Genomic DNA, 26,368 nt, shown 5'->3' on the forward strand with positions numbered 1-26,368 from the left:
CAAGGAAAGAAAGAGAAAAAGATATGTTGAAGTCTTAACTCACCGTACTCACAATGTGACCTTATTTGGAAACAAGGTTGTTGCTGATGTAATTAGTTAAGCTGAGGTCACAGTGGAGTAGGGTGTTCCCCTCATCCAATATGATTGGTGTCTTTATAAGAAGATAGTCACGTGAAGACAGAGACACAGGGAGAAGGCCATGTTATGCTAAAAGCAGAGATTGGAGTTATGGGTTGCCAGCCAAAAACTACCAGCAAATCACAAGAAGGTGCCAAGAGGCAAGAAAGGATCCCCTGACGGGTTTCAGAGAGAGCACAGTCCTGCCAACACCTGAATTTTGGACTTCCAGCCTCCAGATTGTGAGCCAATACTTTTCTGTTGTTTCAGGCCACCCAGTTTGTGGTGCTTTGCTGTGGCAGCCACAGGACACTGATACAACTCCTATGAATCAATAGAAAAATTAGGAAAGGATGGAAGAAGAAACACAATGACTCTTGTAAAAATGACACTGAAATACCATTTGCATCAGCTGGCTCTTGCTAGATTACACCATCTCAAATTTGAGTGGCTTGAAACAGCAAACATTATGCCTTGAGATTCTGTGGCTTGGCTGGGCCCATCTTGGTCTAGGCTGGCTCAGCCAGGCCTGGTTGATCTTGGATGGCTTCACTTGTAGGTTGTCAACTGGAATGGCTGGGATGCCCAGAGCCTCTGCCATCCTACAGGAGGCAAGCTGGTTCGCACAGTGACAAAAGGGTTCTCAGAAGCAACAAGGTGATGACAGAAGCAGCAAGTTCCCCTTAGGCAGAGGCTCAGAACTCATGCAATGTTAATTCTGCCACATTCTATGGTCAAAGCAAGTTCCAGGACTGAGTTGAGGAGAGGGAAATAGACTCCATCTCTCTCTCCCTCTCTCTCTTTCTCTCTCTTTTTATTTTTATTTTTTGGCCACACCGCCCTGCGTGGTATGCGGGATCTTAGTTCCCCAACCAGGGATCGAACTCGCGCCCTCTGCAGTGGAAGCATGGAGTCATAACCACTGGACCGCCAGGGAAGCAAGGACCACCTCTTGATGGAAGGAGCCGCACAGAATTGATGGCCACCAGCATCCTACCACATGCCTTCACCTACGGACTGGCAACAATAAAACAGTTGGATGCTACACAGAACTGGCCAGTCTGTGGGGAAACGGACACTCCCCCACTGCTGGTGGGAGTGTAAATTGGTAAACCCCGTGGACGGTCATTTTGCAATTGCTCTCACAATTACAAATGTAGAAAACTTTTTTGATGTTGCAAAACCACTTAACCACTTCTGGGAACTCAGTACCTGTGTTCTTCTTTCACGGCAGCATCGTTTGCAATACCGAGTGATGGGAACTCACCAAACAGTACAAGAGGTACAATTATCCAATGGAAAAAAGAAAGAGGAGACTATGTAATTCAGGTTACATGATTGTCAGGTGGAAAAACCTAGGGGCAGAGCAGTGTGTGTCATATCCTGTTGTTTGTACATAAAAGGGGGGTGTGCACGTGCCCATATTTGCTTGGACATGCATTAGCGAACTGCTCTGATGTCCCCTCACCTCCAGCTTTCTAATTAAGGGCAGGGAAACATCCACCCCTCCCGCCCTGCCCCTCACACTCTTTACCCTGAAAGCCTCGTGTTTGTGCAGCTCATGGCCTGTGTACCCAGCCTGAGTTATCAGCTAACCTTTGAGGAGAGTGGCTGCTAGTCTCGAAGCACCAGGAGCCGCTCCCTCCTCCTGGACTCTAGGCTCCCTGGGGACTGTTTCTTCCCACTGCTCCTGGAGCAAGGGGCTCAAGATCCACCTGGGAAGGAGGTGGGCCTCCTCCCCAAACTTGTCCCTGCTGCAGCATCCTGTCAGGAAGAGCCACCTCCAGGCTCCTGTTTTTCTCCCTTAGGACTGGCACCTTCCAGAGAGAGCTCCTTGACTGTACGCCCTGATTGAGGGCCCTTCCCCAGAGTCTGGGAAGCCTGACAGTCCTGCGGAGTGACCTTGGATCGGTCGTTTCTCTCAGCTGGGCTCTCTTGTCTCAGCCAAGGGGGTAGGCCAACCCCAGCCTTGCCATGCCCGCAGCTAAATGATGATGATGATGATGATAATGAGATGATGATAAGATGATGCTGATGATATGGAGCATCTATTGTTCTCAGTGCCCTTCTCTGCTGCATCAGTTCATTTTATCCTCACAGCAGCCCTGTGATGTAGGTCTTCCTATTTGCCCTCTTTGACAAATGAGGAAACTGAGACTCAGGGGGGTGAAATGTCCAAGACCACCCAGCTTGAAGCAACAGAACTGGAACTTGAATCCAGGCCTTCTGATTCCGCAGTGCTCATCTGCCTCTGCATGGGTGTGTGGTTTCCTTGAAGCCTGAGCATCACTAGTATAAATCACCTCAACAGTAGAGTAGCCAACATTTATGGAGTGCTTACTGAAGGCCCTGGCTTGATGCCAGTTTAATGTCACCAGGGCAGTGACATATCACTCACCTTATCTGCTTAGGGACTGGTGGAGGCCTGATGACCTAACTTGTTTCCTTTCTGGGAAGTGCCAGCCAAGCTGTGGTCTCCTAAGATCTAATATGGATCCTGTGGGTGGGGCAGGGATCCCTGACCTAACCTCTGAGGTCAGAGACTGAGTTTGCAGAAGAATGGAACTGTCCATTGAGGATTAACAATTCTAAATTAAAATCATAGGGCTTGGGACTTCCCTGGTGGTGCAGTGGTTAAGAATCCGCCTGCCAATGCAGGAGACACGGGTTCGAGCCCTGGTCCGGGAAGATCCCACATGCCGCGGAGCAACTAAGCCCATGCGCCACAACTACTGAGCCCACGTGCTGCAACTACTGAAGCCTGTGCACCTAGAGCCCCTGCTCTGCAACAAGACAAGCCACTGCAACGAGAAGCCCGCGCACCACAACGAAGAGTAGCCCCTACTCACCGCAACTAGAGAAAGCCCGCGTGCAACAACGAAGACACAACGCAGCCAAAAATTAAAAAAAAAAATCCAGAATCGAAAGAAAAGGATCTCAGTGTTCAACACAAGGCCCCAAACAAGGGAAGGGATAGCCCCAGGGTTACTCCGCAAAGGAGAGGCCAGTGGTGGGGGGACTCAAAGCTCGTGAAGAGACATTCCAAGCATCGGGGCTGGAAGGCCCTTCGTGGGTGGTTGAGATGGACCTTATTCCCATTGAACAGATGAGCAAATCAAGGCTGCCCAGCAGATGCGGGGCAAGAGAGCAATGCAAGCCTCATCCAGAGGAAGGGAGCTGTCTTCCCTCTCCCCTCTTGGTGAAACCCAATGGTTATTTCAGTGGGGCCTGCCTTCAAATCCTGGTTGTGCCAATGTCCTCACTTTGTGGCCTTGGACTAGGCCCTGGACTGCTCCGAGCCTTAGTTTCCTTCTCTGTTAGATATGGAAACTCAGGGCTGATTTCAACTGTACCAGTTGTAAAAATATTGAGATACCTCCAGATTTGGTTGGTAAAAATCCGCTCCCCCAAGACCCTGGTTGCCTCCTAACCTATGGCATGTCTGGGTCCTCCCAGACATCCCCAGGTTCTACTAACTAAAAGGGAAACACCAGGTCAGTGGAGGGCACCGGGACATTGCTCTAGTAACGGGCCCGAATTGTTACTGCTGCATAGTCTGGCCTATACTGACTAATGCTCAAATATTTTGATTATGCTTCCTGGGGTTACTGGTGACAGCTTGTAGGATTATTGTAAGGATCTAGTGAGTTAACATCTCTATGGAATGACCAGCAAACCTATTAGTAATAATAATAATAATAACAACAACATGCCCATCATTCTTCTTTGGCTTAGCTGAGTAGCCTCCAGCTTGTCCTACATGCCCCTCAGGACTCAGTTTCCCCATCTCCACATTCCCTAAGCCCTTTCCCCCACTCCCAGTGGCCAGGATGACAGGTGGGCCCGATATCTCCCCAGCCTATTTGCTCTCCCTCTTCCAGGGCTGCCACCCTAGCCAGTGCCCTTGAATAAAAGGGCAGGGCACCTGGGTTCTGCTTCCTCCTCCCTGGCCTGGATCATGCTCTGGCTCCTCTCTCCTCTGGCGCTCCTGGGAGCGCTGGCAGCCTCAGAAGGTAGACGCATTGTGTGTGGTCCCTCAGAGAGGGAGAGGGTGGGCTCCAAGGCCACATGGGTGGTGGGAGTCTGAGTGCCTGCTTCTTGTGTCTTGGCTTTTTGTCCAACGGAAGCAGCTGGAGGGAGTGTTTGAGAGCATAGTTCTGGAGCCAGGCTGCCTGGGTTCAAATCCTGGCTCTGCCATTTCTTAGCTGTGTGACCTTGAGCAAGCCACTTAATCTCTCTGTGCCTCAGTTTCCCCATCTGTGAAATGAGGGTGATAATGACTTTGCCTCAGGGGGCTCTTGGGGGCATTCACTGAATTAATATGTTTGAAGAGATAGAAAAGTGTTAAATTCATTAACTTGAGATGTCTGGGTTTTGGGGGGGTTTTAATAAATTTATTTATTTTTGGCCGCATTGGGTCTTCATTGCTGAGCGCGGGCTTTCTCTAGTTGCGGAGCACGGGCTCTAGGCGCGTGGGCTTCAGTAGTTGTGGTACGTGGGCTCAGTACTTGTGGCTTGCAGGCTCTAGAGGGCGGTTCAGTAGTTGTGGAGCACTGGCTTAGTTGCTTCGCAGCATGTGGGATCTTCCCGGACCAGGGCTCGAACCCGTGTCTCCTGCATTGGCAGGCGGATTCTTAAGCACTGCACCACCAGGGAAGTCCCTGGGTTTTCTTTAATTAGCAGTAGTCTTTTGATGTTCGACTACCTGTGGGGTTTTTTGTTTGTCTTTGCAGAAACTCCTATATACCCTGGCTCCTCCCCTACCTTTCTGGAGCAGTCCCTCAGAACTATCTGAGAGGGTGTATCCCAGGCTTAAGTCCTCAGGAATGCCCGAAATAAAACATAATCCTCAACTTAAAAAAATTTTTCTTTTGTTTGAGGAGCTTTTTAAGAGCTTAGAACAGTATCAGGTCATAAGTGGCCCTGCCTGAAGGTGAGTTATTATTCATAACTTATTATTATTCCTTTACCTCGTCTGCCTATCTCCCCCCTGGTTCTAATTCTACCCGCTTTGGCTGGGAATTAAGTGGTCAAAACCTAGCCAGGACCTTGCTGCGTGAGACTCTAAGTACCACCACCACCACCACCCCACCCCGGGCTTCACTTTCTTCATTTGTAAGAGGAAGGTATGAGCCAAGGTCAGAACTTTTCAGACTGTGTGTCTTAGAGCCTTGAGGTTTCTTGGAAGAGCCTCAGGGGCCTCTTGGGGGTTAAGATGAAGACTCACTAGACATTGTCCTCAGCCCAGCTGATAAAGAGAAATGATGAAGGGAAATGACACTCGTATCTGTTCACTTCTGTACTTGGAGGGGGGAAACGTTGCGGAAAAAGAGTTCCACGGTGTGAACTGATAGATTACACGGAGACTATCCTCAGCCCCAGCTTGGAGGTGCTGATTCCAGCTCCCAAAGTTTGCCCACACTGTTTCGCCCACCTGGAATGCCATTTACTCACCACCAGGAAACTGTTCCTTCATCTTCTCCCAACAGTCCTCCCACCCCCAGCTCTTAGTTCTATTCTTTATTTTTATTATTATCCTTTTTTGGCCGTGCCAAGCAGCTTGCGGGATCTTAGTTCCCCAACCAGGGATTGAACCCAGGCCCTTGGCAGTGAATGGGCCGAATCCTAACCACTGGACCACCAGGGAATTCCCCTTTAGTTCTGTTCTTGAATTGTGCGTGAGAGTGTGTGTGTTTGTTCCCCTTTTCTCCTTCTCAAATCACAAGTTCTGATCACCCCTCTCTCTCTCCACAGGGACCTCCAAGAAGTGTCCAGTCTGCTCTCTGCCAGGAAACTGCACGGAGATAACCTGTCCTCCAGCCCGGAACTCCTGCTTGTTTAGCCAGTTGCAGCTGGGTGGGGGATCGGCCAGGGGGTGGGCAGGGAGGATGGGCAAAGTACCCAAAGTGGGTGGGCAGGGGTCAGAGGGGAGAGGTCTGGACCTTCCACCCTGGGACTGAAGGTTCCAAACTTCGCCTGGTAGCTCAGCTCACTGCCGCGGGGGGGTTGGGGGATGGGTGCTCTCAACACCAGCTGAGGCCCCAGATTGACCTACCTCTGGGCATTGCTGCAGAGGGGCAGAGGTCTGGGAGGGCTTGGGGGGTGGTGTCTAACTTCCCCTCCTCAACTTCTGTCGCTAGCAAATGGGACTCACGTCAAGAATGGGTCCTGCATGGCCCCTGGGGAATGCCGAAGAGATGTCTACTCCCTGACCTACGGCTCGAGTCTCTGGATCAGCACAGCCTGTTGTGAAAACAGCTGTAGCAGGCTTACCCGACAAGGTTGGTCAGCGGGACCTGGGGGTCACACACCCGGGTGGGGTGTCATGGGAACTTGGCCTTGGTTTCCGGCTCTGCCTGGCTGCCTGGGACAGGAAGAACCTCAGTTTTCTCATCTGGAAAATGGGTGTGAAATAACTTTGGCAAGGGGTGCATCCAGCACAGGGCTGGCATATAGTAGGCACTCTATAAATTGTAGCTGTGCTTATCCAGTTATTGGCAGTGGGGCTGGAGAGAAGCCCCAGACTCTTGTTTGTCCTTAGGAGAGGGGCTTCCCCAAAGGATAGTCAAGCAGAACAGAAATGTCATGGGTGGTGATGGGCTCTGGTCTAGGGTAAGGGGAGGTGCTCATTTTTAGGTGCTGACTTTGCACTTGTTCAACCTTGACAATGAGCATCTCCTTGCTGGCTCACTGCAGACCTGTCTCTGAGTGGTGATAAAGATCACTTTTGGTTGCCTGGTTATTTTTTCCAGAGAAGGAATTTTGTATTTGGCAGGTATAGCGGTGGGGAGACTTGAGACAGCTCCACATTCAGGGCTACTAGCCATCCTTCCAGACACCTGGGGTTTCCCTCCTCCTAAACTGTGCACATCAGCCAAATAAAATAGCCAAGTCCAAGCTGAGAGGTGGGCATGCTATTCAGCATATAAAATGCCAATTATGAGTATAACTGCATCAAACAAAACTCCTATGTGTAAAGAAAGGTTGAAAGGACTACCTCGGAATACTCTTTTATTATTATTAATTTTTTTAAATTTTAAAATAAATGTATACATATATCCATTCTTTTCCAGATTCTTCTACTGATCATTTTCATTTTATTTTTTGTTCTGTTTTACAATTTTTTTAGTATGAAAAATTCTTAGCATGATGTTTTTTTCTTAATATTTAAAAATTTATTAAAAAAACAAAACATAATGGTACAAAAAGGTTGAAAGTAAAAAAGTTGGAAAAGATATACTGTGCAAATATAAACCAAAAGGAAATTATATAATAACAGATATAGTAGGCTTGAAAGCAAAAACGTTACTAGAAATAAACAAGGGCACTTCATATCAACAAGACCAATTTACCAGGAAGTTTTAAATTTGTATTAAATTTTTATTTTATACTGGAGTATAGTTGATTTACAGTGTTGTGTTAATTTCTGCTGTACAGCAAAGTGATTCAGTTATACATATACATATATCCATTCTTTTTCAGATTCTTCTACTGATCATTTTTTTTTTGGTTCTTTAAAAAAATTTTTTATTTTATTTTATTTTATTTATTTATTTTTGCCACACCACACGGCTTGTGGAATCTTAGTTCCCTGACCAGGGATTGAACCCAGGCCCTTGGCAGTGAGAGCGTGGAGTCCTAACCACTGGACCACCAGGGAATTCCCTAAAAATCTTTATTTTATATTGGACTATAGTTGATTTACAATATTGTGTTAGTTTCAGGTGTACTAGAGTAATTGTCTCTTGGTAGACGCTGATGGCAGTGCTGTCTGTAGAAATACAATGTGAGCCATATTAGGGAATGAAAGCCTTTCTAGTAGCCACATTCAAAAGCACAAAGAAACAGGTGAAATTAATTTAAGAGTCGACCTTATTTAAGGCACCATATCTAAACTATTACTTCAACATGGAGATAATCAATATAAAATTATTAATGAGATATTTTACTTTCTTTTCCCAAACTAAGCCTCTGAAATCTAGAGTGTGTTTACACTCACGACGCATCCCAAAGGGAACCAGCCACAGTTTAACTACTTAATAGCCATGTGTAGACAGCAGCCATGTATTAATCAGCACAGTTCTCTACTTTTCTATATGTGCCAATGTTTCAGTATAAACCCATGTTAAACTGATATGTGGCTTAGTTTTGACTCAGGAAAAACATGCTTAAATGGCTTCCTCTTAAATGTTTCAGATCTCTAAGAAAACTCTGAAAACTAATCAGGTGGTGGAGTACCACTCTTTTGTAGAACACCACAATATCTTAAAACCTAAAATAACAGGATCACCTTTTCGTCACATTTGGAATTTGGGGTCTTTGAGGGAGGGCTTCTGTCTGTGTGGTCAGTGCTGTGTATTGAAAACAGGGGCTGGCACACAGTAGGTGCTCAAGAAATGTTTGTGGGATGAATGAAAGAAGCCTTGGGATTCAGCCTGAAGGTTTGTGTCAGACAAATGAACAGCGTGGGGCCAGCTCCACCTTCGGTTCTGTTCACTCTGCTCCTCGGAATAAATCTTCAAGGGCCAGAAGGGTGTCTGAGACCAGGCTGGTCCCACTTTGGAGGAAAATGCTCTGGGTTTTTTTGTTTTTAATTTTTGGCTGCGTTGGGTCTTCATTGCTGCGCGTGGGCTTTCTCTAGTTGCGGTGAGCGGGGGCTACTCTTTGTTCCAGTGCGTGGGCTTCTCATTGTGGTGGCTTCCCTTGTTGCGGAGCATGGGCTGTAGGTGTGCGGGCTTCAGCAGTTGCGGCTTGTAGGCTCAGTAGCCGTGGCTTTCAGGCTCTAGAGTGCAGGCTCAGTCGTTGTGGCGCACGGGCTTAGTTGCTCCACGGCATGTGGGATATTCCTGGACCAGGGATCGAACCCATGTGCCCTGGGTTGGCAGGCGGATTCTGAACCACTGCACTACCAGGGAAGTCCTGCTCTGGGTTGTTGTGAGTGGAAACAGCAAGAACAGAGGGCTGGAGGGGGAAAGGAGGACTGAGAGGGGGTCTCTCTCAGCCCCATCCTACCCTCACCACAACCGCTCCCACCAGAAGCAAGACCCGAAGCTCAGCCCAACGGGGTGAAGTGTTTTTACTGTTCTTGGAATAAGTCGGCCCCATGTGACTCCCTTTCGGTCATGAACTGCACCGGGGACCAGACTGTGTGTTTCACTCTCATTGGAACATGGCGTGGAGGTAAGGGTTCTCTTCAGGAGGTCAGTTGCATGGCTGGCCTCCCTCCCACCTGCACAAATCAGTGTTGAGGTTTATTTGCATGTATATTCTGGTTATCTATCGCTACTTAACAAATCACTCTCACCCGTAGTGGCTTAAAACAGCAACAATCATTTTACTAACTCTTACAGTTTCTCTAGGCTGGGAATTCAGGAAAAGTTCAGCTGGACAGTTCTGGGTCTCTCATATAGTTACAGTCAGAGGGTTGCTGGAGCTAGAACTGCAGGGCTGAGGGCAACTAGGGGCTTGATGAGCATCTCATACATGTAGAATCCAGGCTTTTCCATGTGTTCTCTCCACATTGGTTAGATTGGGCTTCCTCACAGCATGGCTGCCTTGGGGTTTTGTTTTTTTTTTTTGTATGGTGGCGGAGACTCCAATACACTGAATAATGCAGAAACAAGGCAGCAACTTGGGCTAGTTGGCCCCCTTCTCTCTCCATGTAATCTCCAAGCTTCTCTGTGTGATTTCTCCTCGTTGGTCAAATTGGGCTTCCTCACATCATGGCTGCCACCATCTTTACATGGCAGCTGAAGAATTCAAGAGCAAGTATTCCAACAAACAAGGTGGCAGCTGCATGGTCTTTAATGACTTAGCCTTGGAAATCACACCTTGTCACTTCTGTCATGCTTTATTGGTTGAAATGGTCACAAAAGTCCATCTGATTTCATGGAGAGGAGGTATAGACCCTCACCTCTTGGTCTTAAAGAATTTGCATATGTATTTTTAAATCATCACTATTTCTTGCAGATCATTGGAGCAGAGGCTTTTTGAACAAAAGGCTTAGAATAGAACCAAACTGATCAGAGAATAGACTAACTATGAAGGCAGCAAAGTGAAAGAGAGAAGTGGCCTGGGCTTCTGTTCCTGGCGGTCTAGCCTGGCAGACTAGATTCTCGGAAGGGTTTTCCTTCTGCAAACAGTGGCATGCTGGAAAGGTGGAGGTGGGAGGAGCAAAAATGGGGGGAGTGGCCCACTCCAGTGGAGAGAGGTATTTTATCACCATCAGTGTTTAGAAATGAGGGAATATGGTGATAATAAAAAGCAGATTGACTTTCAGTTCATTTTATTGCTGTTTTTAACTGCTCTGCAGACAATACACCCTCTTATAGCCTACTTCCAGGATGGATTGCTCCCACCACCATCCCCCTTGGTACCGTTTACAGATGAACTAGATGCTGTCAAAAAAGTTTTTCCATGATTTTGGGGGCTTATGGAAAGTTAGGGAAATTTCCAAGGGTCCCCAAATAAAACTAAAATGTGAGCAGAAATCAGAAGGAGATCAGTGAGTGAAAATGAAAGGCGCAGTGGCCCTGAGAGTGAATGCTGGTAACAGCCTGGTTTAAGTGACTAGGTCTTGGGTCCACAGCATGGTTGGGCAGCTGACTCTTTAATCCCCACATAAGCCAGGGACCATGGAAGGAGGCTGAAATGATCCCAAGTTGGTAGCACCTCTGGCTCTCAGTATAAGCAAAGGCAAATTGTCTCCAGGGAAAAGCCCCCAGGACTCCCACAGATTGACATCAACCAAATGTGAGCTCACAATCCAGAGCCCATGAAATGCACAAGGAAACAAGCCACCATGAGTGATAGCAGAAGAAACAAACAGCAGATAGAGGTCCACAGGGAACTCAGCTATTATAATTAGCAGCTACAGAACACAGCACAGCTATATGTGACATACATGAAGGAATAAAGTTAGAACCCTCCAAATGAGCAGGCAACAAGCGGTTGTAAGAAATGACCAGATAGATTTGAAAATGAATCATAAAGAACAATCAAGTGAGCTGGGAACTTTCAGACAGAGAAAGACAGACATCAAGTTGGGAAGGCTCAAGCTCTGAGTCTCCCCCTCAAGCTTCCCCCTGTTTCTGCAGGGGGCCCCCAAATCCTGAAGGGCTGTGCTACACCAGAGGTCTGCCACCTGCAAGCAAACACCACCCTGGGCCCGGAAGCGTCTGGATTTCATCTCATCACCAAGCCTGAATGCAACTACGTGTCTCCTACCACCCACCCAGGTGCTTTGAACCCTGACTTCCTGACACCCTACCCTTTCTGCCCTCTCTGGATCCCAAATGCCCTTCCCGATCCTATGTGTTCCCAGGGTATCCCCTCCCCCTACCATCATGCTCCCAGGGAGTGCAATTACCCATAGGCGTGTGCACGCGCACACACACACGTACAGACTCATACCACCTGACACCTGGAAGCAGAAAATCCCATTGGCATATATCCACACCTCCACAGACATCTACATTTACATCCCAGCACCCAAAACACACCTACAGAAGAGCATGTACTTCAAAACACGAACATCCTGTTGTGTAAGTGAGATTAGACATCTAAACTCGATTTAGATAAGAAATCTAGCGGTCTTCCCCTTTTCTTCACTTCCTTGCTTGTGAAAGAAGCCAGATTTGCCAATAGTCTTCTTTCGGCTTAACAAAGAACATTGACAATAATTTTTGTCTTCCAGAAAAGAGAGATGTTAATTGAGATAGTATTTACCAGGGCAACAGCTTTTTTTTTTTTTTTTTTTTTTTTTTTGCGGTACGCGGGCCTCTCACTGCTGTGGCCTCTCCCGTTGCGGAGCACAGGCTCCGGACGCGCAGACTCAGCGGCCATGGCTCACGGGCCCAGCCGGCTCACGGGCCCAGCCGCTCTGCGGCACGTGGGATCCTCCCAGACCGGGGCACGAACCTGTGTCCCCTAGCATCGGCAGGCGGACTCTCAACCACTGCGCCACCAGGGAAGCGCCCGCAACAGCTTTTTAAGTGAGACAACTGACCAGAATTACAGACATTTCAGACCAACAGAGAAAAATTTCAAACCTGGACAGAGCAGTATCCCGTCAGCTCCAGGGATGTAGAAGATGCTCTTCTTAGAAACCCGCACAGCAAGGACAGTTCTGTGATGAAGGGGATCTGTTTGCTGAAGCTGCAGGCAAAGCAGGAACATTCTCACCTTCACTTTCTCGGATTACCAGCTGCTAGGCGGTTTACTTTTCAAAACTGAGCAGAGGATTAAATGAATGATCATGATGAAGAAAAAAAAAGGAAAACTTGGGAGCTAAAATTTACAACGTGGAAAGGGAAAAAGGGCAAAATAGGATTACTAAGCACTGGAAGATGGGACTTGGAATTTTTGTGTGTACAGTCCCTGCAGGTATATAACATATCTGTGCAGGGACACATCAGTTGTCAGATCCAGACACGTGGACAGGGAAAGAGACAGGTACAAACACACAAACATACAAAAGTATAAAATATACACAGACATACTGAAACCCTTTACTAACATCCATATCTGTGTGCCAACATATATATCCAAGCACTCCAAACCTTGCTGGAAACACGGGCCCCCCCCAAACAGCCTCCTACATACACACGTAAACACAGACATGCACATAGATACCTATACACACAGGGGCCCATGGAAGCGGACACGCAAACATCCCCAGCCCTCCTCAGGCAATTCCAGAACACACAGAGTGCAACGTATGCACACACAACCACGTGACCACATGTGCACACAGAGAAACAGACCTGCATGATCCTACACATAAACTACATCATCGCAGTAGTGCATCCACGCAGCAGAGTCACAGGCATATAGCTGTGTGCCCAGAAATGTACACACACACATACACACACACACACACACACACACACACGTTGTCCTCCAGCCAGTTCATCTTCCTCTCTCCCCAGGTCCCCATGTACCGGCAACCCATACCAAGGCTAAGGTCACCATCTGTTTCACCTGCTCAGACCTCCACCACTGCACCTCTCTCCCCTGCACGGAAGATAGGAACCACTGCCTTCAGACAGCAGGCATCACAGGTGGGTGCCCCTGTGGACAGGATTGGGCAGGAGGGGAAGCAATGGGACCCGAGACACCCAAGACCTCTCCTGGCCCTCCTGTGTTTGCTGCCTTGACTCCAATCATGGTAGCCCTTTCCTGGCCATGGAGGACAGAAGCTGGTTGCAGTGGAGGATGTGAGCTTCAAATCCGATGTCACGTTTGTCATAGTTATTCCTGAGTAACCAAGCAGCTCAAGATGTAGAGGCTTAACCAGTCAGAAAGGATAAATAGTGTATAATTCCATTTACAGGAAGTAGCTACAGTAGCCAAAATCATGGAAAAGGAAAGCAGAATGGTGGTAGTTTCAGTTTTGCATAATGAAAAATTTCTGGAGATCTATCATACCACAATGTGAATATCGTTAACAGTACTGAACTGTACACTTAAAAGTGGTTAAGAAAGTAAATGTTATATTATGTGTTTTTTACTACAATGATAAAAAAAAAAAACTTCATGGCTTAAAACAAGGATGATTTTGGGAATTCCCTGGCAGTCCAGGGGTTAGGACTCGGCGCTTTCACTGCCATGACCTGGGTTCAATCCCTGGGTGGGGAACTACGAGCCCACAAGACACACGGCAAGGCCAAAAAAACCAAAACCCAAACCAAAAACAATGATTTATTATTTCTCACCACCTAGTGGGTTGACCAGGCTCAGCTGGGCTATTCTGCTCCAGAGGTGAAGGCTGAGGTCCAAGGGGTGTGGCTGCACTCAGCTGGGAACTCAACTGAGGCTGCAATGTTCAATACAGCCTCTCACCTTCCGAGGCCTCTCTCCATGTGGTCTCTCATAGTCTGTAGCCTAGTTGAGCTTCCTTACAGTATGGTGGCTGGCTTCTGAGCAGGGAAAAGTGGAAACCACTGGCTTCTTAAGAGATAAGCCCAGAACTGGCACACCGTCACTTCTGCCACAGTCTATTGATCAGAGCAAGTCACAAGGCCAGTTCAGATTTAAGAGGTGAAGAAATTGATTCCACCTCTTGATGGGGGAGTGGTAAAGTCATGTTGCAAAAAAGCATGTGGGATGGGAGAAACAGTTGCAGCCATCTCGGCATCTACTGCAACATTCTGGGCAGGGAGCCCCCAAAGTTCCCTGTCGATCTGCATCATAAAGGGAAAAACTGGACTCTTCTGTAAATGGGAAGAGGAATTAAATTAGAAACCAGCTCTTCTCTGGGATGAATTCCAAGATGCACATGAATAGCTGAAATAGGAATTCCAGCAATATAATTAGGAATAGTAAGGATAATGTACCAGACCAAGTGCTGGGCGTTTCTGGGGTCCTAGAGAAGTTTCTGGCTAAGCCTACGTGAAACTCAGGGACAGGTTGGGGAGACATTGCAGGTACAGAGTCACCTTGTTCATTGAAACCCTAAGGGGAGAAGGCAGGGGTCTATGCATCTTTTTTCTTTTTTAAACATCTTTATTGGAGTGTAATTGCTTTACAATGTTGTGTTAGTTGCTGCTGTATAACAAAGTGAATCAGCTATATGTATACATACATCCCCATATCCCCTCCCTCTTGAGCCTCCCTCCCACCTTCCCTATCCCACCCCTCTAGTTGGTCACAAAGCACCGAGCTGATCTCCCTGTGCTATGCAGCTGCTTCCCACTAGCTAACTATATTACATTTGGAAGTGTACATATGTCAATGCTACTCTCTCACTTCGTCTCTGTCTTCCCCCCCACCGTGTCCTCAAGAGGATTATATGTCTTGAGGCTCAATGACATCAAGTCCATGAGGGGGAATCTCAGACAGAGTGCATGCCAACAATGGCACCCAGAGGGATTTGGGGGGCTCAGTTGGGTGGTGGCTGGTAATTGCTTCTCCTCATGAGCCTGCCCTCCATATCTTTCCAGTCTTAGGTGCAAATAACTCTGTTTCCTGGAGAAACGGCTCCTGTGTGGCCCCCAAGGACTGCACATTTGACAACTCCATCTTTTCCTTGACCTACAGTATTGGTTTTGGCTTCTGGATCAACACCACCTGTTGCCAAGGCAACTGCCAAGAGCCCACTCCTCTCGGTACGCTGCCACCAGAAAGCAGTCAGATGGGTGGCCAAGGAGGTGGTGGGGTGACTTTGGAGGAGAGTTTGTCCTGCGTTGAAGAGGGCGTGCACTCAACACCCATTCTCCAGCCAGGCTATCCTAAGGCACCCTGACCCCAGTTCAGTGGGAAAGCCCATTAATGTCATTCCCTTGTAGTACAGCCTATGAGCGCACGAAGGGCCCTGGGAGGTCCTGAGAGTCCTCCCGGCTGACTGTCACTCTCCCCTACATAGCCACCCTGCCGGCCTCAGGCACCTTGAGCAAGTTCTTGTGTCCTACATGTCCTGGGGGTCACTCAGGGCCCTGCAACCACTTATTCTACATGCAGTGTCCCAGTGGGGAGACAGAGTGTGTCCAGATGAACCTGGTGTCTGAAGAAGGTAAGGTGTGTGTATGTGTGTGTGCACGTGTGCACAAGTGAGCCTGGGTGCACTGGTTTTGGATACAGGCATGCCTGGGTTTGGGGGTCCATCTCCATCATTGACTCTGTGTGACCCAAGCCACGTCATCTCTTTGAGCCTCAGTTTCCCCCTATGATAAATGGGGATGCTGGAAGAACACCTCACAGGGTTTTGTGAGTATGAAATTAGTTCATGAGAGAGGTGATGGAGTGGAGGGCATAAAGCAGGACTCTGGGGCCAGGCTGCCTGGGTTCAAATCCTAGCTCTTATGAGCTGGGTGACCTCGAGCAGGGGACTTTCTTTCTCTGTACCTCAATTTCCCCATCTGAGAAAGGGGATAATTATAGTCTCTTATCCACAAGACTGCTGTGAAAATTAAATAAGATAATCCATGAAGCTTCTAGGTGAGTGCTGTCCAAAAGAAATACAATGTTCACATGTGTAAATTAAAAATTTCCACTAGCCTTATGTAAAAGGTAACAGGTGAAATTAATTTAATAATATATTTTATTTAACCCAATATACCCAACAGTTATCATTTCAACATGCAAACGATATAAGACCTCATAAATGAGATATCTTACGTTCATTTTTTCCTACTAAGTCTTTGAAATCTGGTGTGGCTTTTATACTCACAGCCCATTCTAGTTCAAACCAGCCACATGGCAAGTGCTCAAGAGCCACATACAGCTACTGGCTACTGTATTGAACAGCTTAATTCTTGGACATAGTTAGGACTGTGTATGGCATTTCAGCAAATCTAAGATGTTACCGATGGGAAGACAGGAAGACAGCTCTATTCAGGAATGTTAAAATGTGTGTGTGTGTTGGGGGATGTGAATGTGAGTCTTGGAATTGATGACTTTCAGTGTTAGTGGTCATCATTGCTATTTGTGTATAAGGCTTATGTGGACTGGACAGACCTTCAATCAATCACCGTCCAGGGAACGGATGTGCTGGGGAACTTGTGTTTGTGCGCACAATGGGTGTGTGTGTGTGTGTTTCTGGGGGAGGGGTGATGTGACAGTGGGCAGGGAGGCTGGGCATGTTGGTGTGGATTGTGTTCTGGTCTCTGGGGGAGCTGTTTGTGATTGAGATGTGTGTGTGCATGCATATGTGTGTGTGTACATGTGTGGGTAGGTGTGCATGATAGTGGGTGTGGGACCAAGACTCACAAACATGGCTCTTTGAGGAAGGATACTCCAGCATACTCCAGGTCAAGATGAGACAAATACAGACAGTGCTGTGAGGCTTACATTTCTTTTTAACTTTTGTGTTATGGAAAAATTCAAAGATAAATAAAAGAGCGAACAGTTTAATAAGCCCCATGTACCCTTCACCCAATTCCGAGAATTATCCACTCATGGCCGATCGTGTTTCATCTCCACCTTGGCCCCATATTATTTTGAATACACACAGGTATCATATCACTTGACAATAAGTATTTCCACATATGGCTAAAACTTAAGGACCTGAAAATAACCAAGAGTTGTGGTGAGGTGTTTTTCTGTTGGTAAAATAACACTATTTCACTTTAGCATTTCCCATCAAGTCCTCAACAAACTGGTTACATTGGTATATTTACATTTATATATAAATACATCACATCCTATCATATTATATCGTATATGGATGGTTCCGAGGACACACAGGAAATAGTTGGGAAAGGAGGTTCCCTCCGAGGTTGGCTGGCTCCCATGTTCCCTTTCCCATGTGTCGAAGTCTTTTAGGAAGGCGACCCCGCGGGGCTGGAGGGAGTTTCAGGGCAATCTGCTCGATTGGAGGAACCCCCGGAATCTGGGGACAGCGACGCAGGGCTGGTGCCAGTGGTGGCGTGCGTATGCCAGGAGCGCGCGTGCAGGGGGACACCTCCCAGCACGCATCCTCACGTCCCCGTCCTCACCCGCGTCTCCGCAGGCGGCCGGAACCTGAGCGTGCGCGGCTGCGGCACCCGCGACCTGTGCCAGATCCAGGGGCTCCCGACGCTCCCCGGCCACCGGCTGGCCCACTCGCCGGTCTGCAGCACTACCCAACGCGCCGTCCTGGACTCCGAGTGCCACTCGGGCACAGCTCCTGGTCCCCGCCTTGCCCTGTCTGTGCTGATGGTGGCCCTGGGCACCGCGGCCCGCTCCTGAGCCATCCGACCCGGACCCCCCGACCCCCTCCCCGGAGCCCGCCTGCTTGTCCCGCTAGATGGCGCCCTGGCTCCCCTCTGCTAGGGCATCTCTAGGGGGGCCTGGAAGCTCCTGGTGAAAGTCAAAAACCAGGGGTGGGCCTCCTCCCTCAGGCTAAGAGGTTCCCCAAGGCTAGTCCTCTTTCTTCACGCCAGGACCCCAAAGGCTGTACCTCCTCCCTCAGGCGATGCTGTTTTTCTTCCTCAGATAAGAGAAGCCACCATGGTTACACATTCTCCTTCAGATTGGGGGCCCCAAAGACTAAGCATCCTTCCTCAAACTAGGGGGTCCCCATCACCAGGCTACTCCCTCAGACTAAGGCTGTATCTCTTCTCAGGAACATTGGGCAACAACTCCTCTTTCTCTCTCCCTCTTCAGGGTCTAGCAAAGTCCTGGGCAGTCAACCTGGGGCTTGAGGACCAAATACCGCCTCCCCCACCAGGCTTTTAGAGCAGCGCATTCCACCCCCGCATGGGCCCTCTTCTGTCTGGCTCAGTCTCCCAGCTGCAACCAAATCTGAATGAAACGCCTTGCACAATGCCGAGAAGCTTCTTGAGTTTCCTTTTTCTGACATTGCAGCCTCAAGTGGGGCCTGGATGTGGTCTACTCTCACCTCTGGGGCTTCTGGGACCTGAGGGCACCTGCAGAGGGCAATGTCTGGGAGCCAGAGTGGACATAAGATCAAATGCTCAGTCTGGAATGAGCGTCATTTTAGAGCAAGTACTGGATCCAAAGGACTGAGCAGAGAGGTAAAATCCAGGAACCGGACTTCCCTGGTGGTGCAGTGTTTGCGAGTCCGCCTGCCGATGCAGGGGACGCGGGTTCATGCCCCGGTCCGGGAGGATCCCACATGCCGCGGAACGGTTAGGCACGTGAGCCATGGCCGCTGAGTCTGCGCATCCGGAGCCTGTGCTCCGCAACGGGAGAGGCCACAACAGTGAGAGGCCCGCGTACCGCAAAAAAAAAAAAAAAAAAAAAAAATCGAGGAACCCACAGGAGGCAGAATGCCAGGAACATTTGCCTGCAGCTGAAAGAGTAATAGAAAGTCCAAGGAGGAGAACTGAAGCAATTCACTCAGCATTCATTTAACAAGCATGTATCGATCACAATGCTATGCATCAAGCATAATTCTAGACACCAGGGATATAGAGTAAACAAAATCCCCTGCTTTCAGGAAGGTTATGTTTTCGTGGGGGAGATCATAAACCTCTCATATGATATTCCAGATAGTAATGAGTACTCTGGAGAAAACAGTGCAGGGAAGAGAAGTGGGGATACTTCCAAAGGGGTGCACTTTTATGCAGGGTGGGTTAAGAGTGACATCTGAGTAAAGACCTGAGGGGCTGAGGGAGAGGGCAGTGCAGATGTCTGAGGAGTGAGTGGGGGGCATGCCAGGTGGAGGGAATGGCAAACACAAAGGCTTTGGGGTAGGAGCAGTAAGGAATACCTCATATTATACAGCATGACAGAAAGAATGGAGATGGACATACCCATGGGTCATTAATTCAGCCGTTCCAAGGAGTCATCGAGAACGTACTTTGCTGTCCTGCTGTCCTCAGCATGTTGGTGTTTGCACGATGACGGCCAGAGCTCCAGCATCAAGCCCTCTTACAACCATATCCAAAGCTGGAAGAGGTGGCTTTCCATATTTGTCTTGTCAGAAACCCCATCACCTAGCAGACATCTCTTACGTCCCACTGGCCAACCCCTGGCACGGTGATAGATTATTCTGAATGACCTTGCCTAATCAAGAGTCAGTCCCTGGGGTGAGCGTCCCCAGAGAGAGAGAGAGAGAGAGAGAGAGAGAGAGAGGGAGAGAAGCCATACTGCCTGTTATGACCTAGTCTATGAAGACAGGCAGGATCACTTCTGCCGTATTCTCTTCATCCAGGCTCAAGGAAAGGGGAGCTGGACTCCACTCTTGATGGGGAGTGAGGGGTGACAAGGCTCTAAAAGAGCATGTAGGATCAGAAATACTTTTGGAAAAATACAATCTGCCATAGGGAGTATTCCACTGATTAGCAACTGCAGGTAGCAGGTCCCACCCCTCACGCCAGGCAAACCAAAGGGAGGAGGTGGTGTTAGCACACCTAAGAGCCCCTTGCTGCTGTACTGCAGGGCAACTTGTGCTGGAACCATGGGTGGGGGGCTGTGTGGCAAGGTCTGGGGCCACAGAGGAGGCACCACACACAGGCACAGTTCCATAGATAATGCTACAGGCAAGGGCGGGGGAGGCTCTTTTTACCCTCTGACCTGGAGTGCTTCTTCTTTGCAGGAGTCAGGTGGCAAGGGATCCTGGGAAATGTAGTTTTCAAAATCCCCCAGCTCCAGCATTACATTGCAGAGAAGGGTAGATATGGAACTGAGGGACCATAGGTAAATAACAATGACATTAAACAGGCCCCTTCCTGCTCAGTTTCTTCATCTGTAAAATGGGAGTAGTAACTGTTCCTGAAAAGGCGAATGAATATAGAGTGCTTAGTAGTTAATAAGCATTCATTAGATGGCAGTTGTTAGAAGGCTACTTGTCTTAGTTGGCTCAGGTGGCCATAGCAAAATACCATAGACTGGAGAACTCATAGACTGGTGATCCAGTGGTTAGGACTCTGCACTCTCACTGCTGAGGGCCTGTGTTCAATCCCTGGTCAGGGAACTAAGATCCCATAAGCAACAAAGTGCAGCCAAAAAAAAGAAAAAAGAAAAAAAACCCCAAAACAAAAAACCATAGACTGGCTGGCTTAGCCAACAGAAATTTATTTTCTCACAGTTCTGGAAGCTGGGAGTCTGAGATCAGAGTGCCAACACGATTGGGTTCCGGTGAGGACCCTCTTCCTGGCTTAAAGGCAGCTGTTTTCTCATTGTGTCCTCACATGGCAGAGAGAGCAAGCTCTGGTCTCTCTTCCTCTTCTTATAAGGACACTAATCCCATCATGGGAGTCCCACCCTCATGGCCTCACTAAACCTAATTATCTCCCAGAGGACTTGCTTCCAAATATCATCATATTGGAGGGTTAGAGCTTCAATATATTAATTCTGAGGGGACACAAACACTTAGTCCCTAACATTACTTAAAGGAAAGAGGGAAGGAGGTAATATTTCTGATTAGCACTGTGTGGGTGTTAAACAGAATTAATCTTATTTAATGCCCTATGAGTTAGGCATTATAGACTCTCATTTTGCAAATGAGAGATGAGTCCTTGAGTCTCCATCTCAAGGTCAGCCATCAAGTAGCTGGACTCATCTATGATTACTGATTCATGTGGGTTGAAGTGTCATCAGGCCTCGTTTGAAAGAATGGGGATGTCCTTGCAGGGCCTCTGAAATGTGGGCAGAAGCAACAGGAGTCCATTCTGGACAGAAGTTTTAAGAGCCTTAAGAGTGGTTTGCTGTATCCCTGCTCTCTCTACCTGGATGACCACAAGGCAGAGTCCATCAGGCTGACCACCATGGACATGTGATGTGAGTGAGAAATAAACTCTTGTTGTTGTAAGCCACCAAAGCGTTGTGGGGCTGTTTGTTACTGTAGCTTCACCTGGCCTATCCTGACTAGTACAAAGGTCACAAGGTAATTAAAGGCAGAGTTGGAGTAGAACCAAATATCTCACACTGTTGCCTTGGGTAGGGTAGTGGTTAAGATCTCCGGACCTGGGAGACCTGGGGTCCTGACCCGGGTTTGTAGTGCAGATTCACAGATTATCTGTTGGACAAGGCTCATAACCTCTCTAGGCTCTGTGTTCCCATTTGTAATTGGGAGATATTTAGAGTTTGACCTCCCATTATTGTAAGGCATGTAAAGCTTAAGGACTGGCACAGTCTAAGCTTTCCATAGATGGAAATACTCATCTCCTGTGGTTGCTAATCATCATGATAACTGTACTATGATTTATCTGCATTGTGAAGAAGACAAAACTGAGACTCAGGCAGGATAAAGGACTGCTAATGAGTGTCAGCAATGGGATTTGAACCCACATCTGTCTGACTCCAGAAGATAAAGTTTTTTCTACCTTAAACATTAAGGAAATGTCAACATAGACAAAAGTGGAGAAAATACCTTTGTGAAAATGTGTTAGGGAAACCTAACTCAAAACTGGAGCTGGGAAGCCACAAAGTGAGGGCTCTCATGCACGTCACGTGTTGCCGCTTGCATAGTCCGGCAGGAAGAAAGAAGATTTCCTCTCTTGGTTGGCAACAGCGAGCTTCAGGTGCCTGACAACAGCAAGCCGTCCTTGTCTGCAGTCAGTGAGAAGCCACCACCACCTCAAACTCTCATTTTCCTTCAATGAACTTTTGCTCAAAACAACCCCTCCCCAACTTCCTCTTTTCTTCTGTAAAAGAATACTTTCCTCCTTTGTTTTCTGAATTTGCATATGGTTCTCCATGGTTTGCTTGTTCTGAATTGCACTTCCTCGGCTATTCCTGAATAACCTCACTTTTTGCTTAAATAAAATTGCCCTTTGTCTGATTAAGGTTGACATTTCATGGTGTTGATGCCGAAAGCTCAGCTTCTCTGTACATGGCGCCAAATCGAATCTCCGAGACGGAGTTTTGGGTGAAGTAGAAAAGGATAGCTTTATTACATTGCCAGGCAAAGGGGGACACAGCAGCCTCCTGCCTCGAAAAACTATGGGTCCCCACTTGGAGAGGATAGTGAAAAGTTTTATAGTGATTGTTCAAAGAGAGAGTGATTGGGCTTCCCTGGTGGCGCAGTGGTTGAGAGTCCGCCTGCCGATGCAGGGGACACGGGTTCGTGCCCCAGTCCAGGAAGATCCCACATGCCCTGGAGCGGCTGGGCCCTGAGCCATGGCCGCTGAGCCTGCGCGTCCGGAGCCTGTGCTCCGCAACGGGAGAGGCCACAACAGTGAGAGGCTCGCGTACAAAAAAAAAAAAAAGAGAGCGTGATCAGCTCGTGGACATTCTTCTGGTGGGTTGGTGGTGAGGTAAGTGGGAGTCGGCATCATCAACCTCAGGTTCCAACTAGTGTGGTGTCTACGTGCTTGTGGGCAGCATACCATCATTAATTGCTAACTTCTCCCACCTGGAGGGGGTTTCAGTATCTGCAAAACAGCTCTAAGATGTTGTGTGTATCTGTTGTTGGGGAACCAGGACCTTGCCCCAAGGCTGCACTATTGTTTCTCTCGACTGTTTGTTTCTCCCTTTTCTCGCATCCCCTCCCTTCCCTAATGAACAGCTGCTTGAATCTGCCCGTTGGAACTCAGGGTCATGGAGGCTGAATGCAGGCTATTTCCTGTGATCAAAGAAATGCGGGACACAGAAAGACTTTGTGCCCAAGAGCCCCACAGGGCCCTGCTAGGTATAAGTGTCATAATTGGGATCCTAAGGAAACAAACTCCTGAGGAACTAACAACCCCCAGAACCATGTGCGGTACCCATTTAAGCCCCTTGTGCTCTCTGCTTCTGTGAATCATCTTCTTCCTTTTGGTTTGGTAAGTCTTCTCTTGGATCAGCGCTCCCTCCTTTTTTTTTTTTTTTTTTTTTTTTGCGGTACGCGGGCCTCTCACTTTTGTGGCCTCTCCCATTGTGGAGCACAGGCTCCGGACGCACAGGCTCAGCGGCCATGGCTCACGGGCCCAGCCACTCCGCGGCATGTGGGATCTTCCCGGACCGGGGCACGAACCCATGTCCCCTGCCTCGGCAGGCAGACTCTCAACCACTGCGCCACCAGGGAAGCCCACGCGCTCCCTCCTTTTGATTGAGCTCTCTAACTTTATTCAGGATCTTTTTTCTCGAAGCCATCGTCTTTTTGGTGAGTATTTATGTGTTTTCTGAACCTCTGATTTTGAAGTATGGGATCCCAATCCTCTAAATTATCTCAGGAGGGTCCTCCTTCTGGGATCCTGGCCAGCTTTATATTTAAAAACTATGGTCCCTCGTCATGCGCATTTTATAGCTTTTTTTTTTTTTTTTTTTTTTTGGCTGTATGTGGGCCTCTCACTGTTGTGGCCTCTCCCGTTGCGGAGCACAGGCTCCGGACGCGCAGGCTCAGCGGCCATGGCTCACGGGCCCAGCCGCTCCGAGGCATGTGGGATCTTCCCGGACTGGGGCACGAACCCATGTCCCCTGCATCGGCAGGCGGACTCTCAACCACTGCGCCACCAGGGAAGCCCCGTCATGCGCATTTTAACTCTATGGATTAACCTAACCAGAGATAATTTAGAACTTCAATGACCACTACGGCGCATTTTTTGATCTCCCCAAACTTGTTTTTCTCAAAACTAAATTTGAAGACTGTGGATCTAAAATAAAACAAACGGAATGGGATGCCTATCTCTTTACAAAATACTATTCTAAATTGAGGTAAGTAAACAGTTGAAAGAAAATAAAAAGGCATCTTCACCCCCTTTACCCCCACTGCACTAACTTCCTTTTTGGCTACTGTACCTGCCCCATGTCCTTTGTACCCTCCACTTCCCCATTCTAATCCTCTCCCTGAGCTTCCCCTTTTCTCTGAACCTCCGGCTGTCACTTCCTCTCTTGACCTATAGGTTCTCCTAAGGTTGACGAGACTCCAAGAGATTTCCTGGTAAACTGCTACATGATTCCTTTAAACCGCTAAGGGAAAACTAAAATTAAAAATTAATAAGAAAACCTTGCCAAATTCTGGTAAACATTGGAGCTACACTATCCACTTTAAACCCCACTTAGAACCTGTAGATGCAATCCTTAAAAAAATCTGGCAGAAGCCAACAAAAGGTGAAAATTCTTACCAAGATCAGCTCTCCCAAATCTCCATCTGTAGTGGCCAGTTGAGATAGGAAAATAAAATTTCACGTTGTCCCTTTTTTCCAGGTCCAGACCCATTCGTGATCGATCCTTTCTCTCCTAGAGATAGCTACTGCCTCCTTGCTTGTCTTGTTCTGCATCTGAAGACCTTGGCTTGGCTTTCTACCTGCCTGGGACAAGCAGTTCTTGGTTCCTCCTTTTGGTTATCTTTAGGAGTGACTCTGGATCTCGGGAAGGTAATAACCTTTGCACCTTCTTTGAGGACACCTCTTGGGTCCATGGAGTTATTTAATACTTCCAGAAATATTTACTGTTTGTCCCAGCTAAAACCTGACAAGATATTTGAAAGGATTTAGTAACTTTATGATCAGAAATTTGGCCAATCTGGAAGCTAATATTCAGATTCTGATACGAATTTTCTTTTAAGCTAAAATATACCTGGGTGGTGGAGGAGAGCTTTAGCCATCTGAGAAGATAAACTTAACTTGTTCCAACTGTCCTTTTATAGCTAGTGTGCTTTGTATTATTGTACCTGATTCATGGCATAAATTTTAAAATGAAACTGTAAGGTCTCTGTTTGCATCTGTCTCTGTGCTTATGTGTGTCAATAAATGTGTTGTAGATGTGTGGGATTTTCTCCCTTTGGATGGTATCACAAAAATTAATGTGTAGGGACTTCCATGGTGGCACAGTGGTTAAGAATCCACCTGCCAATGCAGGGGACACAGGTTCGATCCCTGGTCCAGGAAGATCCCACATGCTGCGCAACAACTAAGCCTGTGTGCCACAGCTCTTGAGCCTGCAATCTAGAGCCCATGAGCTACAGCTACTGAGCCCGCGTGACACAACTACTGAAGCCCGCGCTCCTAGAGCCCGTGCTCTGCAACAAGAGAAGCCACCACAATGAGAAGCCCGCGCACCGCAATGAAGAGTAGCCCCCCATTCGCCGCAACTAGAGAAAGCCCACATGCAGCAACAAAGACCCAATGCAGCCAAAAATAAACATAAATAAATCAATAAAATTAATGTGTAAAAGAGTTCGATTTAACTGGCTTAAAGAAAATAAAGTGCTTGTATGAATTAAGTATTCATAAAATTTCAAGAAATATAGTAGAACTTCACCAAAATGCTTTTCAGGTTCATGTGATATGGGAAAATATTGTTCGGTTAAAATAATTTGATTAAAATTGACATGTCTTAGAGTTATAAACATGGAATGTAATGCAAACATACAACTTTTATTCTACCTGGGCTTATTAGTCAAATAAGTTCATATTGCAAAAATTTGTCAGCAAGAAAAGTAATTTGGTATGATGAAATTTTCATAAGTAATCTAAACATTGTTGTTAAAAATGAGTAAATTAAATAGATGTAAGTAGGATAAAAAGTCTTTAGGTGAATTTAAAAAATAGTTTCCCCAAATATTTTGTAAACTGGAACCTTAGTTTTGCTAAGTTCAGTTAAATAATGAGTTAAGTTGAATTTATTGAATATCCAAATCATCTCCAAATAGATAAAACACTGAAACATTTAATATATTTTTTAAAGATTTATTTATTATTTATTTAATTTATTTTGGGCTCCGTCAGGTCTTAGTTGCGGCACGCAGGATCTTTGTTGAGGCATGCGGGATCTTTTGTTGTGGCGTGCAGGCTTCTCTCTAGTTGTCGCGCTCAGGCTCCAGAGTGCGTGGGCTCTGTAGTTTGCGGCACAGGGTCTCTCTAGTTGAGGCGCGTGAGCTCAGTAGTTGTGGTGCACGGGCTTAGTTGCCCCGCAGCATGTGGGACCCTAGTTCCCTGACCAG

At 47.5% G+C, this 26,368-nt stretch overlaps 1 protein-coding gene across 1 annotated transcript; it reads left to right on the forward strand.

Annotated features, from left to right (window-relative positions):
- Positions 1–1,380: 1,380 nt before the first annotated feature.
- LOC309794801 (uncharacterized protein) lies at positions 1,381–17,784 on the forward strand (the record flags this gene model as incomplete). The annotated part of the gene is made up of 9 exons (XM_082606686.1): positions 1,381–1,399; positions 5,872–5,973; positions 6,258–6,398; positions 9,154–9,297; positions 11,214–11,354; positions 13,047–13,178; positions 15,060–15,224; positions 15,482–15,628; positions 17,567–17,784. The coding sequence occupies exons 3-9, from the start codon at positions 6,290–6,292 to the stop codon at positions 17,782–17,784; spliced, it is 1,056 nt and encodes a 351-aa protein (XP_082462812.1). The 5' UTR covers positions 1,381–1,399; positions 5,872–5,973; positions 6,258–6,289.
- Between the last annotated feature and the right edge of the window lie 8,584 nt (positions 17,785–26,368).

The sequence above is a fragment of the Mesoplodon mirus genome (genome assembly GCF_964341445.2).
Source record: "Mesoplodon mirus genome assembly, chromosome: 19".
NCBI lineage: Eukaryota > Metazoa > Chordata > Mammalia > Artiodactyla > Ziphiidae > Mesoplodon > Mesoplodon mirus.